The following is a 20,180-nucleotide window of genomic DNA, read 5'->3' on the forward strand; positions in this document are numbered from 1 at the left end:
TCCACTCCTAGACGATAGCAAACATCTAACCCTGCCAGGTGCTGTTGTACTCCTCACTCCTAGACGATAGCAAACATCTAACCCTGCCACGTGCTGTTGTACTCCTCACTCCTAGACGATAGCAAACATCTAACCCTGCCACGTGCTGTTGTACTCCTCACTCCTAGACGATAGCAAACATCTAACCCTGCCACGTGCTGTTGTACTCCACTCCTAGATGATAAGCAAACATCTAACCCTGCCAGGTGCTGTTGTACTCCTCACTCCTAGACGATAGCAAACATCTAACCCTGCCACGTGCTGTTGTACTCCTCACTCCTAGACGATAGCAAACATCTAACCCTGCCACGTGCTGTTGTACTCCACTCCTAGACGATAGCAAACATCTAACCCTGCCAGGTGCTGTTGTACTCCACTCCTAGACGATAGCAAACATCTAACCCTGCCACGTGCTGTTGTACTCCTCACTCCTAGACGATAGCAAACATCTAACCCTGCCAGGTGCTGTTGTACTCCACTCCTAGACGATAGCAAACATCTAACCCTGCCACGTGCTGTTGTACTCCACTCCTAGACGATAGCAAACATCTAGCCCTGCCAGGTGCTGTTGTACTCCACTCCTAGACGATAGCAAACATCTAACCCTGCCACGTGCTGTTGTACTCCTCACTCCTAGACGATAGCAAACATCTAACCCTGCCAGGTGCTGTTGTACTCCTCACTCCTAGATGATAAGCAAACATCTAACCCTGCCACGTGCTGTTGTACTCCTCACTCCTAGACGATAGCAAACATCTAACCCTGCCACGTGCTGTTGTACTCCTCACTCCTAGATGATAAGCAAACATCTAACCCTGCCACGTGCTGTTGTACTCCTCACTCCTAGACGATAGCAAACATCTAACCCTGCCACGTGCTGTTGTACTCCTCACTCCTAGACGATAGCAAACATCTAACCCTGCCACGTGCTGTTGTACTCCTCACTCCTAGATGATAAGCAAACATCTAACCCTGCCACGTGCTGTTGTACTCCTCACTCCTAGACGATAGCAAACATCTAACCCTGCCACGTGCTGTTGTACTCCACTCCTAGACGATAGCAAACATCTAACCCTGCCACGTGCTGTTGTACTCCTCACTCCTAGACGATAGCAAACATCTAACCCTGCCACGTGCTGTTGTACTCCTCACTCCTAGACGATAGCAAACATCTAACCCTGCCACGTGCTGTTGTACTCCACTCCTAGACGATAGCAAACATCTAACCCTGCCAGGTGCTGTTGTACTCCTCACTCCTAGACGATAGCAAACATCTAACCCTGCCAGGTGCTGTTGTACTCCACACTCCTAGACGATAGCAAACATCTAACCCTGCCACGTGCTGTTGTACTCCACTCCTAGACGATAGCAAACATCTAACCCTGCCACGTGCTGTTGTACTCCTCACTCCTAGACGATAGCAAACATCTAACCCTGCCACGTGCTGTTGTACTCCACTCCTAGACGATAGCAAACATCTAACCCTGCCACGTGCTGTTGTACTCCACTCCTAGACGATAGCAAACATCTAACCCTGCCAGGTGCTGTTGTACTCCACTCCTAGACGATAGCAAACATCTAACCCTGCCACGTGCTGTTGTACTCCACTCCTAGACGATAGCAAACATCTAACCCTGCCACGTGCTGTTGTACTCCTCAATCCTAGACGATAAGCAAACATCTAACCCTGCCACGTGCTGTTGTACTCCTCACTCCTAGACGATAGCAAACATCTAACCCTGCCACGTGCTGTTGTACTCCTCACTCCTAGATGATAAGCAAACATCTAACCCTGCCACGTGCTGTTGTACTCCACTCCTAGACGATAGCAAACATCTAACCCTGCCACGTGCTGTTGTACTCCTCACTCCTAGACGATAGCAAACATCTAACCCTGCCACGTGCTGTTGTACTCCTCACTCCTAGACGATAAGCAAACATCTAACCCTGCCACGTGCTGTTGTACTCCACTCCTAGACGATAGCAAACATCTAACCCTGCCAGGTGCTGTTGTACTCCTCACTCCTAGACGATAGCAAACATCTAACCCTGCCAGGTGCTGTTGTACTCCACTCCTAGACGATAGCAAACATCTAACCCTGCCACGTGCTGTTGTACTCCACTCCTAGACGATAGCAAACATCTAACCCTGCCACGTGCTGTTGTACTCCTCACTCCTAGACGATAGCAAACATCTAACCCTGCCACGTGATGTTGTACTCCACTCCTAGACGATAGCAAACATCTAACCCTGCCAGGTGCTGTTGTACTCCACTCCTAGACGATAGCAAACATCTAACCCTGCCACGTGCTGTTGTACTCCTCACTCCTAGACGATAGCAAACATCTAACCCTGCCACGTGCTGTTGTACTCCTCACTCCTAGACGATAAGCAAACATCTAACCCTGCCACGTGCTGTTGTACTCCTCACTCCTAGACGATAGCAAACATCTAACCCTGCCAGGTGCTGTTGTACTCCACTCCTAGACGATAGCAAACATCTAACCCTGCCAGGTGCTGTTGTACTCCACTCCTAGACGATAGCAAACATCTAACCCTGCCAGGTGCTGTTGTACTCCACTCCTAGACGATAGCAAACATCTAACCCTGCCAGGTGCTGTTGTACTCCTCACTCCTAGACGATAGCAAACATCTAACCCTGCCAGGTGCTGTTGTACTCCACTCCTAGACGATAGCAAACATCTAACCCTGCCACGTGCTGTTGTACTCCACTCCTAGACGATAGCAAACATCTAACCCTGCCAGGTGCTGTTGTACTCCACTCCTAGACGATAGCAAACATCTAACCCTGCCAGGTGCTGTTGTACTCCACTCCTAGACGATAGCAAACATCTAACCCTGCCAGGTGCTGTTGTACTCCTCACTCCTAGACGATAGCAAACATCTAACCCTGCCAGGTGCTGTTGTACTCCACTCCTAGACGATAGCAAACATCTAACCCTGCCACGTGCTGTTGTACTCCACTCCTAGACGATAGCAAACATCTAACCCTGCCACGTTGCTGTTGTACTCCACTCCTAGACGATAGCAAACATCTAACCCTGCCACGTGCTGTTGTACTCCTCACTCCTAGACGATAGCAAACATCTAACCCTGCCACGTGCTGTTGTACTCCACTCCTAGACGATAGCAAACATCTAACCCTGCCAGGTGCTGTTGTACTCCACTCCTAGACGATAGCAAACATCTAACCCTGCCACGTGCTGTTGTACTCCTCACTCCTAGACGATAGCAAACATCTAACCCTGCCAGGTGCTGTTGTACTCCTCACTCCTAGACGATAGCAAACATCTAACCCTGCCACGTGCTGTTGTACTCCTCACTCCTAGACGATAGCAAACATCTAACCCTGCCAGGTGCTGTTGTACTCCTCACTCCTAGACGATAGCAAACATCTAACCCTGCCACGTGCTGTTGTACTCCTCACTCCTAGACGATAGCAAACATCTAACCCTGCCACGTGCTGTTGTACTCCTCACTCCTAGACGATAGCAAACATCTAGCCCTGCCAGGTGCTGTTGTACTCCTCACTCCTAGATGATAAGCAAACATCTAACCCTGCCAGGTGCTGTTGTACTCCTCACTCCTAGATGATAAGCAAACATCTAACCCTGCCACGTGCTGTTGTACTCCTCACTCCTAGACGATAGCAAACATCTAACCCTGCCACGTGCTGTTGTACTCCACTCCTAGACGATAAGCAAACATCTAACCCTGCCACGTGCTGTTGTACTCCACTCCTAGACGATAGCAAACATCTAACCCTGCCACGTGCTGTTGTACTCCACTCCTAGACGATAGCAAACATCTAACCCTGCCACGTGCTGTTGTACTCCTCACTCCTAGACGATAGCAAACATCTAACCCTGCCACGTGCTGTTGTACTCCACTCCTAGACGATAAGCAAACATCTAACCCTGCCACGTGCTGTTGTACTCCACTCCTAGACGATAGCAAACATCTAACCCTGCCAGGTGCTGTTGTACTCCACTCCTAGACGATAGCAAACATCTAACCCTGCCACGTGCTGTTGTACTCCACTCCTAGACGATAGCAAACATCTAACCCTGCCACGTGCTGTTGTACTCCACTCCTAGACGATAAGCAAACATCTAACCCTGCCACGTGCTGTTGTACTCCACTCCTAGACGATAAGCAAACATCTAACCCTGCCACGTGCTGTTGTACTCCACTCCTAGATGATAAGCAAACATCTAACCCTGCCAGGTGCTGTTGTACTCCTCACTCCTAGACGATAGCAAACATCTAACCCTGCCACGTGCTGTTGTACTCCTCATTCCTAGACGATAGCAAACATCTAACCCTGCCACGTGCTGTTGTACTCCACTCCTAGACGATAGCAAACATCTAACCCTGCCACGTGCTGTTGTACTCCTCACTCCTAGATGATAAGCAAACATCTAACCCTGCCAGGTGCTGTTGTACTCCTCACTCCTAGATGATAAGCAAACATCTAACCCTGCCAGGTGCTGTTGTACTCCTCACTCCTAGATGATAAGCAAACATCTAACCCTGCCAGGTGCTGTTGTACTCCTCACTCCTAGATGATAAGCAAACATCTAACCCTGCCAGGTGCTGTTGTACTCCTCACTCCTAGACGATAGCAAACATCTAACCCTGCCAGGTGCTGTTGTACTCCTCACTCCTAGACGATAGCAAACATCTAACCCTGCCAGGTGCTGTTGTACTCCTCACTCCTAGACGATAGCAAACATCTAACCCTGCCAGGTGCTGTTGTACTCCACTCCTAGACGATAGCAAACATCTAACCCTGCCACGTGCTGTTGTACTCCACTCCTAGACGATAGCAAACATCTAACCCTGCCACGTGCTGTTGTACTCCTCATTCCTAGACGATAGCAAACATCTAACCCTGCCACGTGCTGTTGTACTCCTCACTCCTAGATGATAAGCAAACATCTAACCCTGCCACGTGCTGTTGTACTCCTCACTCCTAGACGATAGCAAACATCTAACCCTGCCACGTGCTGTTGTACTCCACTCCTAGACGATAGCTAACATCTAACCCTGCCAGGTGCTGTTGTACTCCTCACTCCTAGACGATAGCAAACATCTAACCCTGCCACGTGCTGTTGTACTCCACTCCTAGACGATAGCAAACATCTAACCCTGCCACGTGCTGTTGTACTCCTCACTCCTAGACGATAGCAAACATCTAACCCTGCCACGTGCTGTTGTACTCCACTCCTAGACGATAGCTAACATCTAACCCTGCCAGGTGCTGTTGTACTCCTCACTCCTAGACGATAGCAAACATCTAACCCTGCCACGTGCTGTTGTACTCCACTCCTAGACGATAGCTAACATCTAACCCTGCCAGGTGCTGTTGTACTCCTCACTCCTAGACGATAGCAAACATCTAACCCTGCCACGTGCTGTTGTACTCCACTCCTAGACGATAGCAAACATCTAACCCTGCCACGTGCTGTTGTACTCCACTCCTAGACGATAGCAAACATCTAACCCTGCCACGTGCTGTTGTACTCCTCACTCCTAGACGATAGCAAACATCTAACCCTGCCAGGTGCTGTTGTACTCCACTCCTAGACGATAGCAAACATCTAACCCTGCCAGGTGCTGTTGTACTCCACTCCTAGACGATAGCAAACATCTAACCCTGCCACGTCCTGTTGTACTCCTCACTCCTAGATGATAAGCAAACATCTAACCCTGCCACGTGCTGTTGTACTCCTCACTCCTAGACGATAGCAAACATCTAACCCTGCCACGTGCTGTTGTACTCCACTCCTAGACGATAGCAAACATCTAACCCTGCCACGTGCTGTTGTACTCCTCACTCCTAGACGATAAGCAAACATCTAACCCTGCCACGTGCTGTTGTACTCCACTCCTAGACGATAGCAAACATCTAACCCTGCCACGTGCTGTTGTACTCCACACTCCTAGACGATAGCAAACATCTAACCCTGCCACGTGCTGTTGTACTCCTCACTCCTAGACGATAGCAAACATCTAACCCTGCCACGTGCTGTTGTACTCCTCACTCCTAGACGATAGCAAACATCTAACCCTGCCACGTGCTGTTGTACTCCTCACTCCTAGACGATAGCAAACATCTAACCCTGCCAGGTGCTGTTGTACTCCTCACTCCTAGACGATAGCAAACATCTAACCCTGCCACGTGCTGTTGTACTCCACTCCTAGACGATAGCAAACATCTAACCCTGCCAGGTGCTGTTGTACTCCTCACTCCTAGATGATAAGCAAACATCTAACCCTGCCAGGTGCTGTTGTACTCCTCACTCCTAGATGATAAGCAAACATCTAACCCTGCCACGTGCTGTTGTACTCCTCACTCCTAGACGATAGCAAACATCTAACCCTGCCACGTGCTGTTGTACTCCACTCCTAGACGATAGCAAACATCTAACCCTGCCAGGTGCTGTTGTACTCCTCACTCCTAGACGATAGCAAACATCTAACCCTGCCAGGTGCTGTTGTACTCCACTCCTAGACGATAGCAAACATCTAACCCTGCCACGTGCTGTTGTACTCCTCACTCCTAGACGATAGCAAACATCTAACCCTGCCAGGTGCTGTTGTACTCCTCACTCCTAGATGATAAGCAAACATCTAACCCTGCCACGTGCTGTTGTACTCCTCACTCCTAGATGATAAGCAAACATCTAACCCTGCCAGGTGCTGTTGTACTCCTCACTCCTAGACGATAGCAAACATCTAACCCTGCCAGGTGCTGTTGTACTCCTCACTCCTAGATGATAAGCAAACATCTAACCCTGCCAGGTGCTGTTGTACTCCTCACTCCTAGATGATAAGCAAACATCTAACCCTGCCAGGTGCTGTTGTACTCCTCACTCCTAGATGATAGCAAACATCTAACCCTGCCACGTGCTGTTGTACTCCTCACTCCTAGACGATAGCAAACATCTAACCCTGCCAGGTGCTGTTGTACTCCTCACTCCTAGACGATAGCAAACATCTAACCCTGCCACGTGCTGTTGTACTCCACTCCTAGACGATAGAAAACATCTAACCCTGCCAGGTGGTGTTGTACTCCTCACTCCTAGACGATAGCAAACATCTAACCCTGCCACGTGTTGTTGTACTCCTCACTCCTAGACGATAGCAAACATCTAACCCTGCCACGTGCTGTTGTACTCCTCACTCCTAGACGATAAGCAAACATCTAACCCTGCCACGTGCTGTTGTACTCCACTCCTAGACGATAGCAAACATCTAACCCTGCCAGGTGCTGTTGTACTCCTCACTCCTAGACGATAGCAAACATCTACCCTGCCAGGTGCTGTTGTACTCCTCACTCCTAGACGATAGCAAACATCTAACCCTGCCAGGTGCTGTTGTACTCCACTCCTAGACGATAGCAAACATCTAACCCTGCCACGTGCTGTTGTACTCCACTCCTAGACGATAGCAAACATCTAACCCTGCCACGTGCTGTTGTACTCCTCACTCCTAGACGATAGCAAACATCTAACCCTGCCACGTGCTGTTGTACTCCACTCCTAGACGATAGCAAACATCTAACCCTGCCAGGTGCTGTTGTACTCCACTCCTAGACGATAGCAAACATCTAACCCTGCCACGTGCTGTTGTACTCCTCACTCCTAGACGATAGCAAACATCTAACCCTGCCACGTGCTGTTGTACTCCACTCCTAGACGATAGCAAACATCTAACCCTGCCACGTGCTGTTGTACTCCTCATTCCTAGACGATAGCAAACATCTAACCCTGCCACGTGCTGTTGTACTCCTCACTCCTAGACGATAGCAAACATCTAACCCTGCCACGTGCTGTTGTACTCCTCACTCCTAGATGATAAGCAAACATCTAACCCTGCCAGGTGCTGTTGTACTCCTCACTCCTAGACGATAAGCAAACATCTAACCCTGCCAGGTGCTGTTGTACTCCACTCCTAGACGATAAGCAAACATCTAACCCTGCCACGTGCTGTTGTACTCCTCACTCCTAGACGATAGCAAACATCTAACCCTGCCACGTGCTGTTGTACTCCACTCCTAGACGATAGCAAACATCTAACCCTGCCAGGTGCTGTTGTACTCCACTCCTAGACGATAGCAAACATCTAACCCTGCCACGTGCTGTTGTACTCCTCACTCCTAGACGATAGCAAACATCTAACCCTGCCAGGTGCTGTTGTACTCCTCACTCCTAGACGATAGCAAACATCTAACCCTGCCACGTGCTGTTGTACTCCTCACTCCTAGACGATAGCAAACATCTAGCCCTGCCAGGTGCTGTTGTACTCCTCACTCCTAGATGATAAGCAAACATCTAACCCTGCCAGGTGCTGTTGTACTCCTCACTCCTAGACGATAAGCTAACATCTAACCCTGCCAGGTGCTGTTGTACTCCACTCCTAGACGATAGCAAACATCTAACCCTGCCAGGTGCTGTTGTACTCCACTCCTAGACGATAGCAAACATCTAACCCTGCCAGGTGCTGTTGTACTCCACTCCTAGACGATAGCAAACATCTAACCCTGCCACGTGCTGTTGTACTCCACTCCTAGACGATAGCAAACATCTAACCCTGCCACGTGCTGTTGTACTCCACTCCTAGACGATAGCAAACATCTAACCCTGCCAGGTGCTGTTGTACTCCTCACTCCTAGACGATAAGCAAACATCTAACCCTGCCACGTGCTGTTGTACTCCTCACTCCTAGACGATAGCAAACATCTAACCCTGCCACGTGCTGTTGTACTCCACTCCTAGACGATAGCAAACATCTAACCCTGCCACGTGCTGTTGTACTCCACTCCTAGACGATAGCAAACATCTAACCCTGCCACGTGCTGTTGTACTCCACTCCTAGACGATAAGCAAACATCTAACCCTGCCACGTGCTGTTGTACTCCACTCCTAGATGATAAGCAAACATCTAACCCTGCCACGTGCTGTTGTACTCCACTCCTAGACGATAGCAAACATCTAACCCTGCCACGTGCTGTTGTACTCCACTCCTAGACGATAGCAAACATCTAACCCTGCCACGTGCTGTTGTACTCCACTCCTAGACGATAGCAAACATCTAACCCTGCCACGTGCTGTTGTACTCCTCACTCCTAGACGATAGCAAACATCTAACCCTGCCACGTGCTGTTGTACTCCACTCCTAGACGATAAGCAAACATCTAACCCTGCCACGTGCTGTTGTACTCCACTCCTAGACGATAGCAAACATCTAACCCTGCCAGGTGCTGTTGTACTCCACTCCTAGACGATAGCAAACATCTAACCCTGCCACGTGCTGTTGTACTCCACTCCTAGACGATAGCAAACATCTAACCCTGCCACGTGCTGTTGTACTCCACTCCTAGACGATAAGCAAACATCTAACCCTGCCACGTGCTGTTGTACTCCACTCCTAGACGATAGCAAACATCTAACCCTGCCAGGTGCTGTTGTACTCCTCACTCCTAGATGATAAGCAAACATCTAACCCTGCCAGGTGCTGTTGTACTCCTCACGCCTAGACGATAGCAAACATCTAACCCTGCCAGGTGCTGTTGTACTCCTCACTCCTAGACGATAGCAAACATCTAACCCTGCCACGTGCTGTTGTACTCCTCACTCCAAGATGATAAGCAAACATCTAACCCTGCCAGGTGCTGTTGTACTCCACTCCTAGACGATAGCAAACATCTAACCCTGCCAGGTGCTGTTGTACTCCTCATTCCTAGACGATAGCAAACATCTAACCCTGCCACGTGCTGTTATACTCCTCACTCCTAGATGATAAGCAAACATCTAACCCTGCCACGTGCTGTTGTACTCCTCACTCCTAGACGATAGCAAACATCTAACCCTGCCACGTGCTGTTGTACTCCACTCCTAGACGATAGCAAACATCTAACCCTGCCACGTGCTGTTGTACTCCTCACTCCTAGACGATAGCAAACATCTAACCCTGCCACGTGCTGTTGTACTCCACTCCTAGACGATAGCAAACATCTAACCCTGCCACGTGCTGTTGTACTCCTCACTCCTAGACGATAGCAAACATCTAACCCTGCCAGGTGCTGTTGTACTCCTCACTCCTAGACGATAGCAAACATCTAACCCTGCCAGGTGCTGTTGTACTCCTCACTCCTAGACGATAGCAAACATCTAACCCTGCCAGGTGCTGTTGTACTCCACTCCTAGACGATAGCAAACATCTAACCCTGCCACGTGCTGTTGTACTCCACTCCTAGACGATAGCTAACATCTAACCCTGCCAGGTGCTGTTGTACTCCTCACTCCTAGACGATAGCAAACATCTAACCCTGCCACGTGCTGTTGTACTCCACTCCTAGATGATAAGCAAACATCTAACCCTGCCACGTGCTGTTGTACTCCTCACTCCTAGACGATAGCAAACATCTAACCCTGCCACGTGCTGTTGTACTCCTCACTCCTAGACGATAGCAAACATCTAACCCTGCCACGTGCTGTTGTACTCCTCACTCCTAGACGATAGCAAACATCTAACCCTGCCACGTGCTGTTGTACTCCACTCCTAGACGATAGCAAACATCTAACCCTGCCACGTGCTGTTGTACTCCACTCCTAGACGATAGCAAACATCTAACCCTGCCACGTGCTGTTGTACTCCACTCCTAGACGATAGCAAACATCTAACCCTGCCAGGTGCTGTTGTACTCCACTCCTAGACGATAGCAAACATCTAACCCTGCCACGTGCTGTTGTACTCCACTCCTAGACGATAGCAAACATCTAACCCTGCCACGTGCTGTTGTACTCCTCACTCCTAGACGATAGCAAACATCTAACCCTGCCAGGTGCTGTTGTACTCCACTCCTAGACGATAGCAAACATCTAACCCTGCCAGGTGCTGTTGTACTCCACTCCTAGACGATAGCAAACATCTAACCCTGCCACGTGCTGTTGTACTCCACTCCTAGACGATAGCAAACATCTAACCCTGCCACGTGCTGTTGTACTCCTCACTCCTAGACGATAGCAAACATCTAACCCTGCCAGGTGCTGTTGTACTCCTCACTCCTAGACGATAGCAAACATCTAACCCTGCCAGGTGCTGTTGTACTCCACTCCTAGACGATAGCAAACATCTAACCCTGCCACGTGCTGTTGTACTCCTCACTCCTAGACGATAGCAAACATCTAACCCTGCCACGTGCTGTTGTACTCCACTCCTAGACGATAGCAAACATCTAACCCTGCCAGGTGCTGTTGTACTCCACTCCTAGACGATAGCAAACATCTAACCCTGCCACGTCCTGTTGTACTCCTCACTCCTAGATGATAAGCAAACATCTAACCCTGCCAGGTGCTGTTGTACTCCTCACTCCTAGACGATAGCAAACATCTAACCCTGCCACGTGCTGTTGTACTCCTCACTCCTAGACGATAGCAAACATCTAACCCTGCCAGGTGCTGTTGTACTCCTCACTCCTAGACGATAGCAAACATCTAACCCTGCCACGTGCTGTTGTACTCCTCACTCCTAGACGATAGCAAACATCTAACCCTGCCAGGTGCTGTTGTACTCCTCACTCCTAGACGATAGCAAACATCTAACCCTGCCACGTGCTGTTGTACTCCACTCCTAGACGATAGCAAACATCTAACCCTGCCAGGTGCTGTTGTACTCCTCACTCCTAGACGATAGCAAACATCTAACCCTGCCACGTGCTGTTGTACTCCACTCCTAGATGATAAGCAAACATCTAACCCTGCCAGGTGCTGTTGTACTCCTCACTCCTAGATGATAAGCAAACATCTAACCCTGCCAGGTGCTGTTGTACTCCTCACTCCTAGACGATAGCAAACATCTAACCCTGCCAGGTGCTGTTGTACTCCTCACTCCTAGACGATAGCAAACATCTAACCCTGCCACGTGCTGTTGTACTCCACTCCTAGACGATAGCAAACATCTAACCCTGCCACGTGCTGTTGTACTCCTCACTCCTAGACGATAGCAAACATCTAACCCTGCCAGGTGCTGTTGTACTCCTCACTCCTAGATGATAAGCAAACATCTAACCCTGCCAGGTGCTGTTGTACTCCTCACTCCTAGATGATAAGCAAACATCTAACCCTGCCAGGTGCTGTTGTACTCCTCACTCCTAGACGATAGCAAACATCTAACCCTGCCACGTGCTGTTGTACTCCTCACTCCTAGACGATAGCAAACATCTAACCCTGCCACGTGCTGTTGTACTCCTCACTCCTAGACGATAAGCAAACATCTAACCCTGCCACGTGCTGTTGTACTCCACTCCTAGACGATAGCAAACATCTAACCCTGCCAGGTGCTGTTGTACTCCACTCCTAGACGATAGCAAACATCTAACCCTGCCAGGTGCTGTTGTACTCCACTCCTAGACGATAGCAAACATCTAACCCTGCCACGTGCTGTTGTACTCCTCACTCCTAGACGATAGCAAACATCTACCCTGCCAGGTGCTGTTGTACTCCTCACTCCTAGACGATAGCAAACATCTAACCCTGCCACGTGCTGTTGTACTCCTCACTCCTAGACGATAGCAAACATCTAACCCTGCCAGGTGCTGTTGTACTCCACTCCTAGACGATAGCAAACATCTAACCCTGCCACGTGCTGTTGTACTCCACTCCTAGACGATAGCAAACATCTAACCCTGCCACGTGCTGTTGTACTCCTCACTCCTAGACGATAGCAAACATCTAACCCTGCCAGGTGCTGTTGTACTCCACTCCTAGACGATAGCAAACATCTAACCCTGCCACGTGCTGTTGTACTCCTCACTCCTAGACGATAGCAAACATCTAACCCTGCCACGTGCTGTTGTACTCCTCACTCCTAGACGATAGCAAACATCTAACCCTGCCACGTGCTGTTGTACTCCACTCCTAGACGATAGCAAACATCTAACCCTGCCACGTGCTGTTGTACTCCTCACTCCTAGACGATAAGCAAACATCTAACCCTGCCAGGTGCTGTTGTACTCCACTCCTAGACGATAAGCAAACATCTAACCCTGCCACGTGCTGTTGTACTCCTCACTCCTAGACGATAGCAAACATCTAACCCTGCCACGTGCTGTTGTACTCCACTCCTAGACGATAGCAAACATCTAACCCTGCCACGTGCTGTTGTACTCCACTCCTAGACGATAGCAAACATCTAACCCTGCCACGTGCTGTTGTACTCCACTCCTAGACGATAGCAAACATCTAACCCTGCCAGGTGCTGTTGTACTCCACTCCTAGACGATAGCAAACATCTAACCCTGCCACGTGCTGTTGTACTCCTCACTCCTAGACGATAGCAAACATCTAACCCTGCCACGTGCTGTTGTACTCCTCACTCCTAGACGATAGCAAACATCTAACCCTGCCACGTGCTGTTGTACTCCACTCCTAGACGATAGCAAACATCTAACCCTGCCACGTGCTGTTGTACTCCTCACTCCTAGACGATAGCAAACATCTAACCCTGCCAGGTGCTGTTGTACTCCACTCCTAGACGATAGCAAACATCTAACCCTGCCAGGTGCTGTTGTACTCCACTCCTAGACGATAGCAAACATCTAACCCTGCCAGGTGCTGTTGTACTCCTCACTCCTAGACGATAGCAAACATCTAACCCTGCCAGGTGCTGTTGTACTCCACTCCTAGACGATAGCAAACATCTAACCCTGCCAGGTGCTGTTGTACTCCACACTCCTAGACGATAGCAAACATCTAACCCTGCCACGTGCTGTTGTACTCCACTCCTAGACGATAGCAAACATCTAACCCTGCCAGGTGCTGTTGTACTCCTCACTCCTAGACGATAGCAAACATCTAACCCTGCCACGTGCTGTTGTACTCCACTCCTAGACGATAGCAAACATCTAACCCTGCCACGTGCTGTTGTACTCCACTCCTAGATGATAAGCAAACATCTAACCCTGCCACGTGCTGTTGTACTCCACTCCTAGACGATAGCAAACATCTAACCCTGCCACGTGCTGTTGTACTCCACTCCTAGACGATAGCAAACATCTAACCCTGCCACGTGCTGTTGTACTCCACTCCTAGACGATAGCAAACATCTAACCCTGCCACGTCCTGTTGTACTCCTCACTCCTAGACGATAGCAAACATCTAACCCTGCCACGTGCTGTTGTACTCCACTCCTAGACGATAGCAAACATCTAACCCTGCCACGTCCTGTTGTACTCCTCACTCCTAGACGATAGCAAACATCTAACCCTGCCACGTGCTGTTGTACTCCACTCCTAGACGATAGCAAACATCTAACCCTGCCACGTGCTGTTGTACTCCACTCCTAGACGATAGCAAACATCTAACCCTGCCACGTGCTGTTGTACTCCACTCCTAGACGATAGCAAACATCTAACCCTGCCACGTGCTGTTGTACTCCACTCCTAGACGATAGCAAACATCTAACCCTGCCACGTGCTGTTGTACTCCACTCCTAGACGATAGCAAACATCTAACCCTGCCACGTGCTGTTGTACTCCACTCCTAGACGATAGCAAACATCTAACCCTGCCAGGTGCTGTTGTACTCCACTCCTAGACGATAAGCAAACATCTAACCCTGCCACGTGCTGTTGTACTCCACTCCTAGACGATAGCAAACATCTAACCCTGCCAGGTGCTGTTGTACTCCACTCCTAGACGATAAGCAAACATCTAACCCTGCCACGTGCTGTTGTACTCTACTCCTAGACGATAGCAAACATCTAACCCTGCCACGTGCTGTTGTACTCCACTCCTAGACGATAGCAAACATCTAACCCTGCCACGTGCTGTTGTACTCCACTCCTAGACGATAGCAAACATCTAACCCTGCCACGTGCTGTTGTACTCCACTCCTAGACGATAGCAAACATCTAACCCTGCCACGTGCTGTTGTACTCCACTCCTAGACGATAGCAAACATCTACAAAGGCTTTGCTTTGTACTGTACAGATCCCCGTTCTTTTGACGATTATTGACCAAGTTAGTATTGAATTACAACATCTCAGTGTTGTATTAAGAAACTTGAGAATCTAAATGTAATATTAACGCAATATAAACCTCTGTCAGTGAATAAAACAAATGCAACATGGTCTAAAACAAAAGTTTAATCTGTGTATAATAACCTCTTACCCAATTGTGTGAGCAATTTCTTCCCAGTCAACATCTGAAGCATCTTCCACCTGCATTGCGTTCAACCTGAAAAGGTCGAAATGACATTGAATCAACATTCGCAAAATAAAAATTGTTGACCATGCCAGTTTCATATGCCATTATACCAAGAACAAGACTACCGTTGGCCCTGTAAATCAGGACTACGCAGAAAGGTAAAGTACATGGCATATACTACTAATATTATTATTACACATTACTAAGTCACTAGACTGGGCTAATAAATCATATTATTACACATTACTAAGTCACTAAACTGGGCTAATAAATCATATTATTACACATTACTAAGTCACTAAACTGGGCTAATAAATCATATTATTACACATTACTAAGTCACTAAACTGGGCTAATAAATCATATTATTACACATTACTAAGTCACTAAACTGGGCTAATAAATCATATTATTACATATTACTAAGTCACTAGACTGGGCTAATAAATCATATTATTACACATTACTAAGTCACTAGACTGGGCTAATAAATCATATTATTACACATTACTAAGTCACTAAACTGGGCTAATAAATCATATTATTACACATTACTAAGTCACTAAACTGGGCTAATAAATCATATTATTACACATTACTAAGTCACTAAACTGGGCTAATAAATCATGTTATTACACATTACTAAGTCACTAAACTGGGCTAATAAATCATATTATTACATATTACTAAGTCACTAGACTGGGCTAATAAATCATATTATTACATATTACTAAGTCACTAGACTGGGCTAATAAATCATATTATTACACATTACTAAGTCACAAGACTGGGCTAATAAATCATATTATTACACATTACTAAGTCACTAAACTGGGCTAATAAATCTTCAAAAGAAAATCAGCTAAACACAAATCTACAATAGCATTTATTGAATGAAAATCATCACAAAACTCAAAACTCACGCTTTGATCAAAACCACTTTGGCCTTTATGGTTTTCACACCTCCACTGAATACTGGTCGTCCATATGTCATTTTGTGTGCCAGAATACCCAACCTGGAAAAGTAGGAGAAAAGATGCAGCCTCCGCCTCAAAAGGTGGACCATGTTCTGAATCTGAACGTTTGTGGAAACAAAACAGGGCTGACATTTTCATGGTGCAAGAATTGTTTAACGTGCAAAAAAACAGTCAACCTAATTATTTAGTTTCCTTAAACAAGGTGAGTTATAAGGAGGCGACTATTTAACTAGAGTTTAGCAAGCAATTCATCTGGGTCAACCCAGAACGGAAATCGTGTTACATATATTAATAATTTCTGATACTTTCCCTGTTTAACATCCGTAACATAGAATCTTAGCAGTCCATCCATTCATTAAAGCCACTGCAACAGTTGCCCTTAAAAAGGTTGACTGGCAAGAGAGACATTTTAGCATATTTGCCAACTGGCTATGGCAGAAGTTTGGCTATGCTTTCAAAAAGTATTCAGACCCCTTGACTTTTTCCCACAAATGTATTTTTTCCCATTGTCAAGCTACACACAATACCCCATAGTGACAAAGCAAAAACAGGTTTTTAGAAATGTTGCAAATGTATAAAAAAAAAAAAAAAAAAAGGAAATATTACATTTACATAAGTATTCAGACCCTTTACTCAGTACTTTGTTTAAGCACCTTTGGCAGCAATTACAGCCTCGAGTCTTCTTGGGTATGAAGCTACAAGCTTGGCACACCTGTATTTGGGGAGTTTCTCCCATTCTTCTCTGCAAATAATTTTATGCTCTGTCAGGTTGGATGGGGAGCATCGCTCAACAGCTATTTTCAGGTCTCTCCAGAGATGTTCGATCGGGTTCAAGTCCGGGCTCTGGCTGGGCCACTCAAGGACATTCAGAGACTTGTCCCGAAGCCACTCCTGCGTTGTCTTGGCTGTGTGCTTAGGTTCGTTGACCTGTTGGAAGGTGAACCTTTGCCCAAGTCTGAGGTCCTGAGCGCTCAGGAGCAGGTTTTCATCAAGGATCTCTCTGTACTTTGCTCCATTCATCTTTCCCTCGATCCTGACTAGTCTCCCAGTCCCTGCCCCTGAAAAACATCCCCACATCATGATGCTGCCGCCACCATGCTTCACCGTAGGGATGGTGCCAGGTTTCCTCCAGACATGACGCTTGGCATTCAGGCCAAAGAGTTCAATCTTGGTTTCATCAGACCAGAGAATCTTGTTTCTCATGGTCTGAGAGTCCTTTAGGTGCCTTTTGGCAAACTCCAAAAGCGGGCTGTCATGTGCCTTTTACTGAGGAGTGGCTTCGGTCTGGCCACTCTACCATAAAGGCCTGATTGGTGGAGTGCTGCAGAGATAGTTGTCCTTCTGGAAGGTTCTCCAATCTCCACAGAGGAACTCTAGAGCTCTGTCAGAGTGACCATTGGGTTCTTGGTCACCTCCCTGACCAAGGCCCTTCTCCCCCGATTGCTCAGTTTGGCCGGGCGGCCAGCTCTAGGAAGAGTCTTGGTGGTTCCAAACTTCTTCCATTTAAGAATGATGGAGGCCGCTGTGTTCTTGGGGTCCTTCAATACTGCAGAAGGTTTTGGGTACCCTTCCCCAGATCTGTGCCTCGACACAATCCTGTCTCGGAGCTCTATGGACAATTCCTTCAACCTCATGGCTTGGTTTTTGCTCTAACGTGCACTGTCAACTGTGGGACCTTATATAGACAGGTGTGTGCCTTTCCAAATCATGTCCAATCAATTGAATTTACCACAGGTGGACTCCAATCAAGTTGTAGAAACATCTCAAGGATGATCAATTGAAACAGGATGCACCTGAGCTCAATTTCAAGTCTCATAGCAAAGGGTCTGAATACTTATGGAAATAAGGTATTTCCGTTTTTTAAAAATACATTTGCTACAATTTATACACCTGTTTTCTCTTTGTCATTATGGGGTATTGTTGGTAGATTGACGATTTTATTTTTATTTAATCCATTTTAGAATCAGGTTGGTGATCAAATACTTACGTCATGCAATAAAATGAAAATTAATTACTTAAAAATCATACAATGTGATTTTCTGGATTTTGGTTTTAGATTCCGTCTCTCACAGTTGAAGTGTACCTATGATAAAAATTACAGACCTCTACATGCTTTGTAATTAGGAAAACCTGCAAAATCGGCAGTGTATCAAATACTTGTTCTCCCCACTGTATATAGCCATGTTATTTTCTACTTCCTGTATATAGCCATGTTATTTTCTACTTCCTGTATATAGCCATGTTATTTTCTACTTCCTGTATATAGCCATGTTATTTTCTACTTCCTGTATATAGCCATGTTATATTCTACTCCCTGTATATAGCCATGTTATTTTCTACTTCCTGTATATAGCCATGTTATTTTCTACTTCCTATATATAGCCATGTTATTTTCTACGCCCTGTATATAGCCATGTTATTTTCTACTTCCTGTATATAGCCATGTTTTTTTCTACTTCCTGTATATAGCCATGTTATTTTCTACTTCCTGTATATAGCCATGTTATTTTCTACTTCCTGTATATAGCCATGTTATTTTCTACTTCCTATATATAGCCATGTTATTTTCTACTTCCTATATATAGCCATGTTATTTTCTACTTCCTGTATATAGCCATGTTATTTTCTACTTCCTGTATATAGCCATGTTATTTTCTACTCATTATTCCTCGTGTCAATATTTTTTATTTGATCTTTAACTCTGCATTGTTGGAAAAGGACCTGTAAGCATTTCACCGTTAGTCTACAAGCATGTGAAAATCAAAATTGAATTTGAAATCTGATTTGCTCGTTATCAAATCCAATGTTATTTGTCACATGCACCGGATTCAACAGGTGTAGACCTTATCGTGAAATGCTTACTTACAAGCCCTTAACCAAAAATGCAGTTCAAGAAAGAGTTTATAATAAAATATTTACTAAATAAACTAAAGTAAAAAACAAAATAAAAAGTAACACAAAAACAATTACATTTTACATTTTAGTCATTTAGCAGACGCTCTTATCCAGAGCCACTTACAGTTAGTGAGTGCATACATTTTCATACTGGCCCCCCGTGGGAATCGAACCCACAACCCTGGCGTTGCAAACACCATGCTCTACCAACTGGGCTACACAGGCTATATACAGGGGGTACCGGTACCGAGTCATTGTGCGGGGGTACAGGTTAATAGAGGTAATATGTACATGTAGGTAGGGGTACAGTGATTACGCATAGATAATAAACAGAGAGTTGCAGCAGTGTTAAAACACGGGGGGGGGAGGGGGGGGGGGTCAATGCAAATAGTCCGGGTGGACCTAGACTTGGCGCTCCGGTACCGCTTGCCGTGCGGTAGCAGAGAGAACAGTCTATGACTTGGGTGACTGGAGTCTTTGACCATTTTTTGGGCCTTCCTCTGACAACGCTGCCCTCGATGGTGCAGCTGTAGAACTTTTTTGAGGATCTGGGGACCCATGCCAAATCTTTTCAGTCTCCTGAGGGGGAATAGGTTTTGTCATGCCCTCTTCACGACTGTCTTGGTGTGTTTGGACCAGTTTGTTGGTGATGTGGACACCAAAGAACTTGAAACTCTGACAAATCCAATAGTCACATTGTTGAAGAAAAGTGAATAATTAAATCACCCTCCCAGATCATAATGAATTTTATGGTAATTTCTGCACTTTCAGTTACCCCTGAAACCCCGTAACCAATGAAAACTACACACCATTTCATTCTACACTGGTCCCGGTGGCGTGTCTTAACCCTCCGGCACACATCTGACCAGGGGATGTGGTTGTACAGCTTGTCTTTCCTGATGGTGGCAGGTCCACTGCCAGGCACTGCCTGTCCCAGCAGGTGGTCTCGAACAGCCTCCATTAGTCTCTTCAGTTCTTCCTCGCTCCAAGAACCTAAGTTTGCGACTGAAAAACACACACCAAACAAAGAGGG

General features: G+C 46.9%; 1 protein-coding gene across 1 annotated transcript in view; it reads right to left on the reverse strand.

Moving 5' to 3' along the window:
- LOC311107581 (transcription termination factor 1-like) overlaps positions 1–20,180 on the reverse strand; it is a 38,427-nt gene that overhangs the window by 7,580 nt on the left and 10,667 nt on the right. Inside the window, exons 7-9 of the mRNA XM_084150088.1 lie at positions 19,957–20,152; positions 16,199–16,291; positions 15,240–15,305 (exon numbers count right to left, since the gene is read on the reverse strand). Coding sequence (XP_084006214.1) covers positions 15,240–15,305; positions 16,199–16,291; positions 19,957–20,152 — 355 coding nt within the window. The remainder of the gene's footprint in view (positions 1–15,239; positions 15,306–16,198; positions 16,292–19,956; positions 20,153–20,180) is intronic.

Source organism: Coregonus lavaretus (genome assembly GCF_964263955.1).
Source record: "Coregonus lavaretus genome assembly, chromosome: 32".
In the NCBI taxonomy this organism is placed as follows: domain Eukaryota; kingdom Metazoa; phylum Chordata; class Actinopteri; order Salmoniformes; family Salmonidae; genus Coregonus; species Coregonus lavaretus.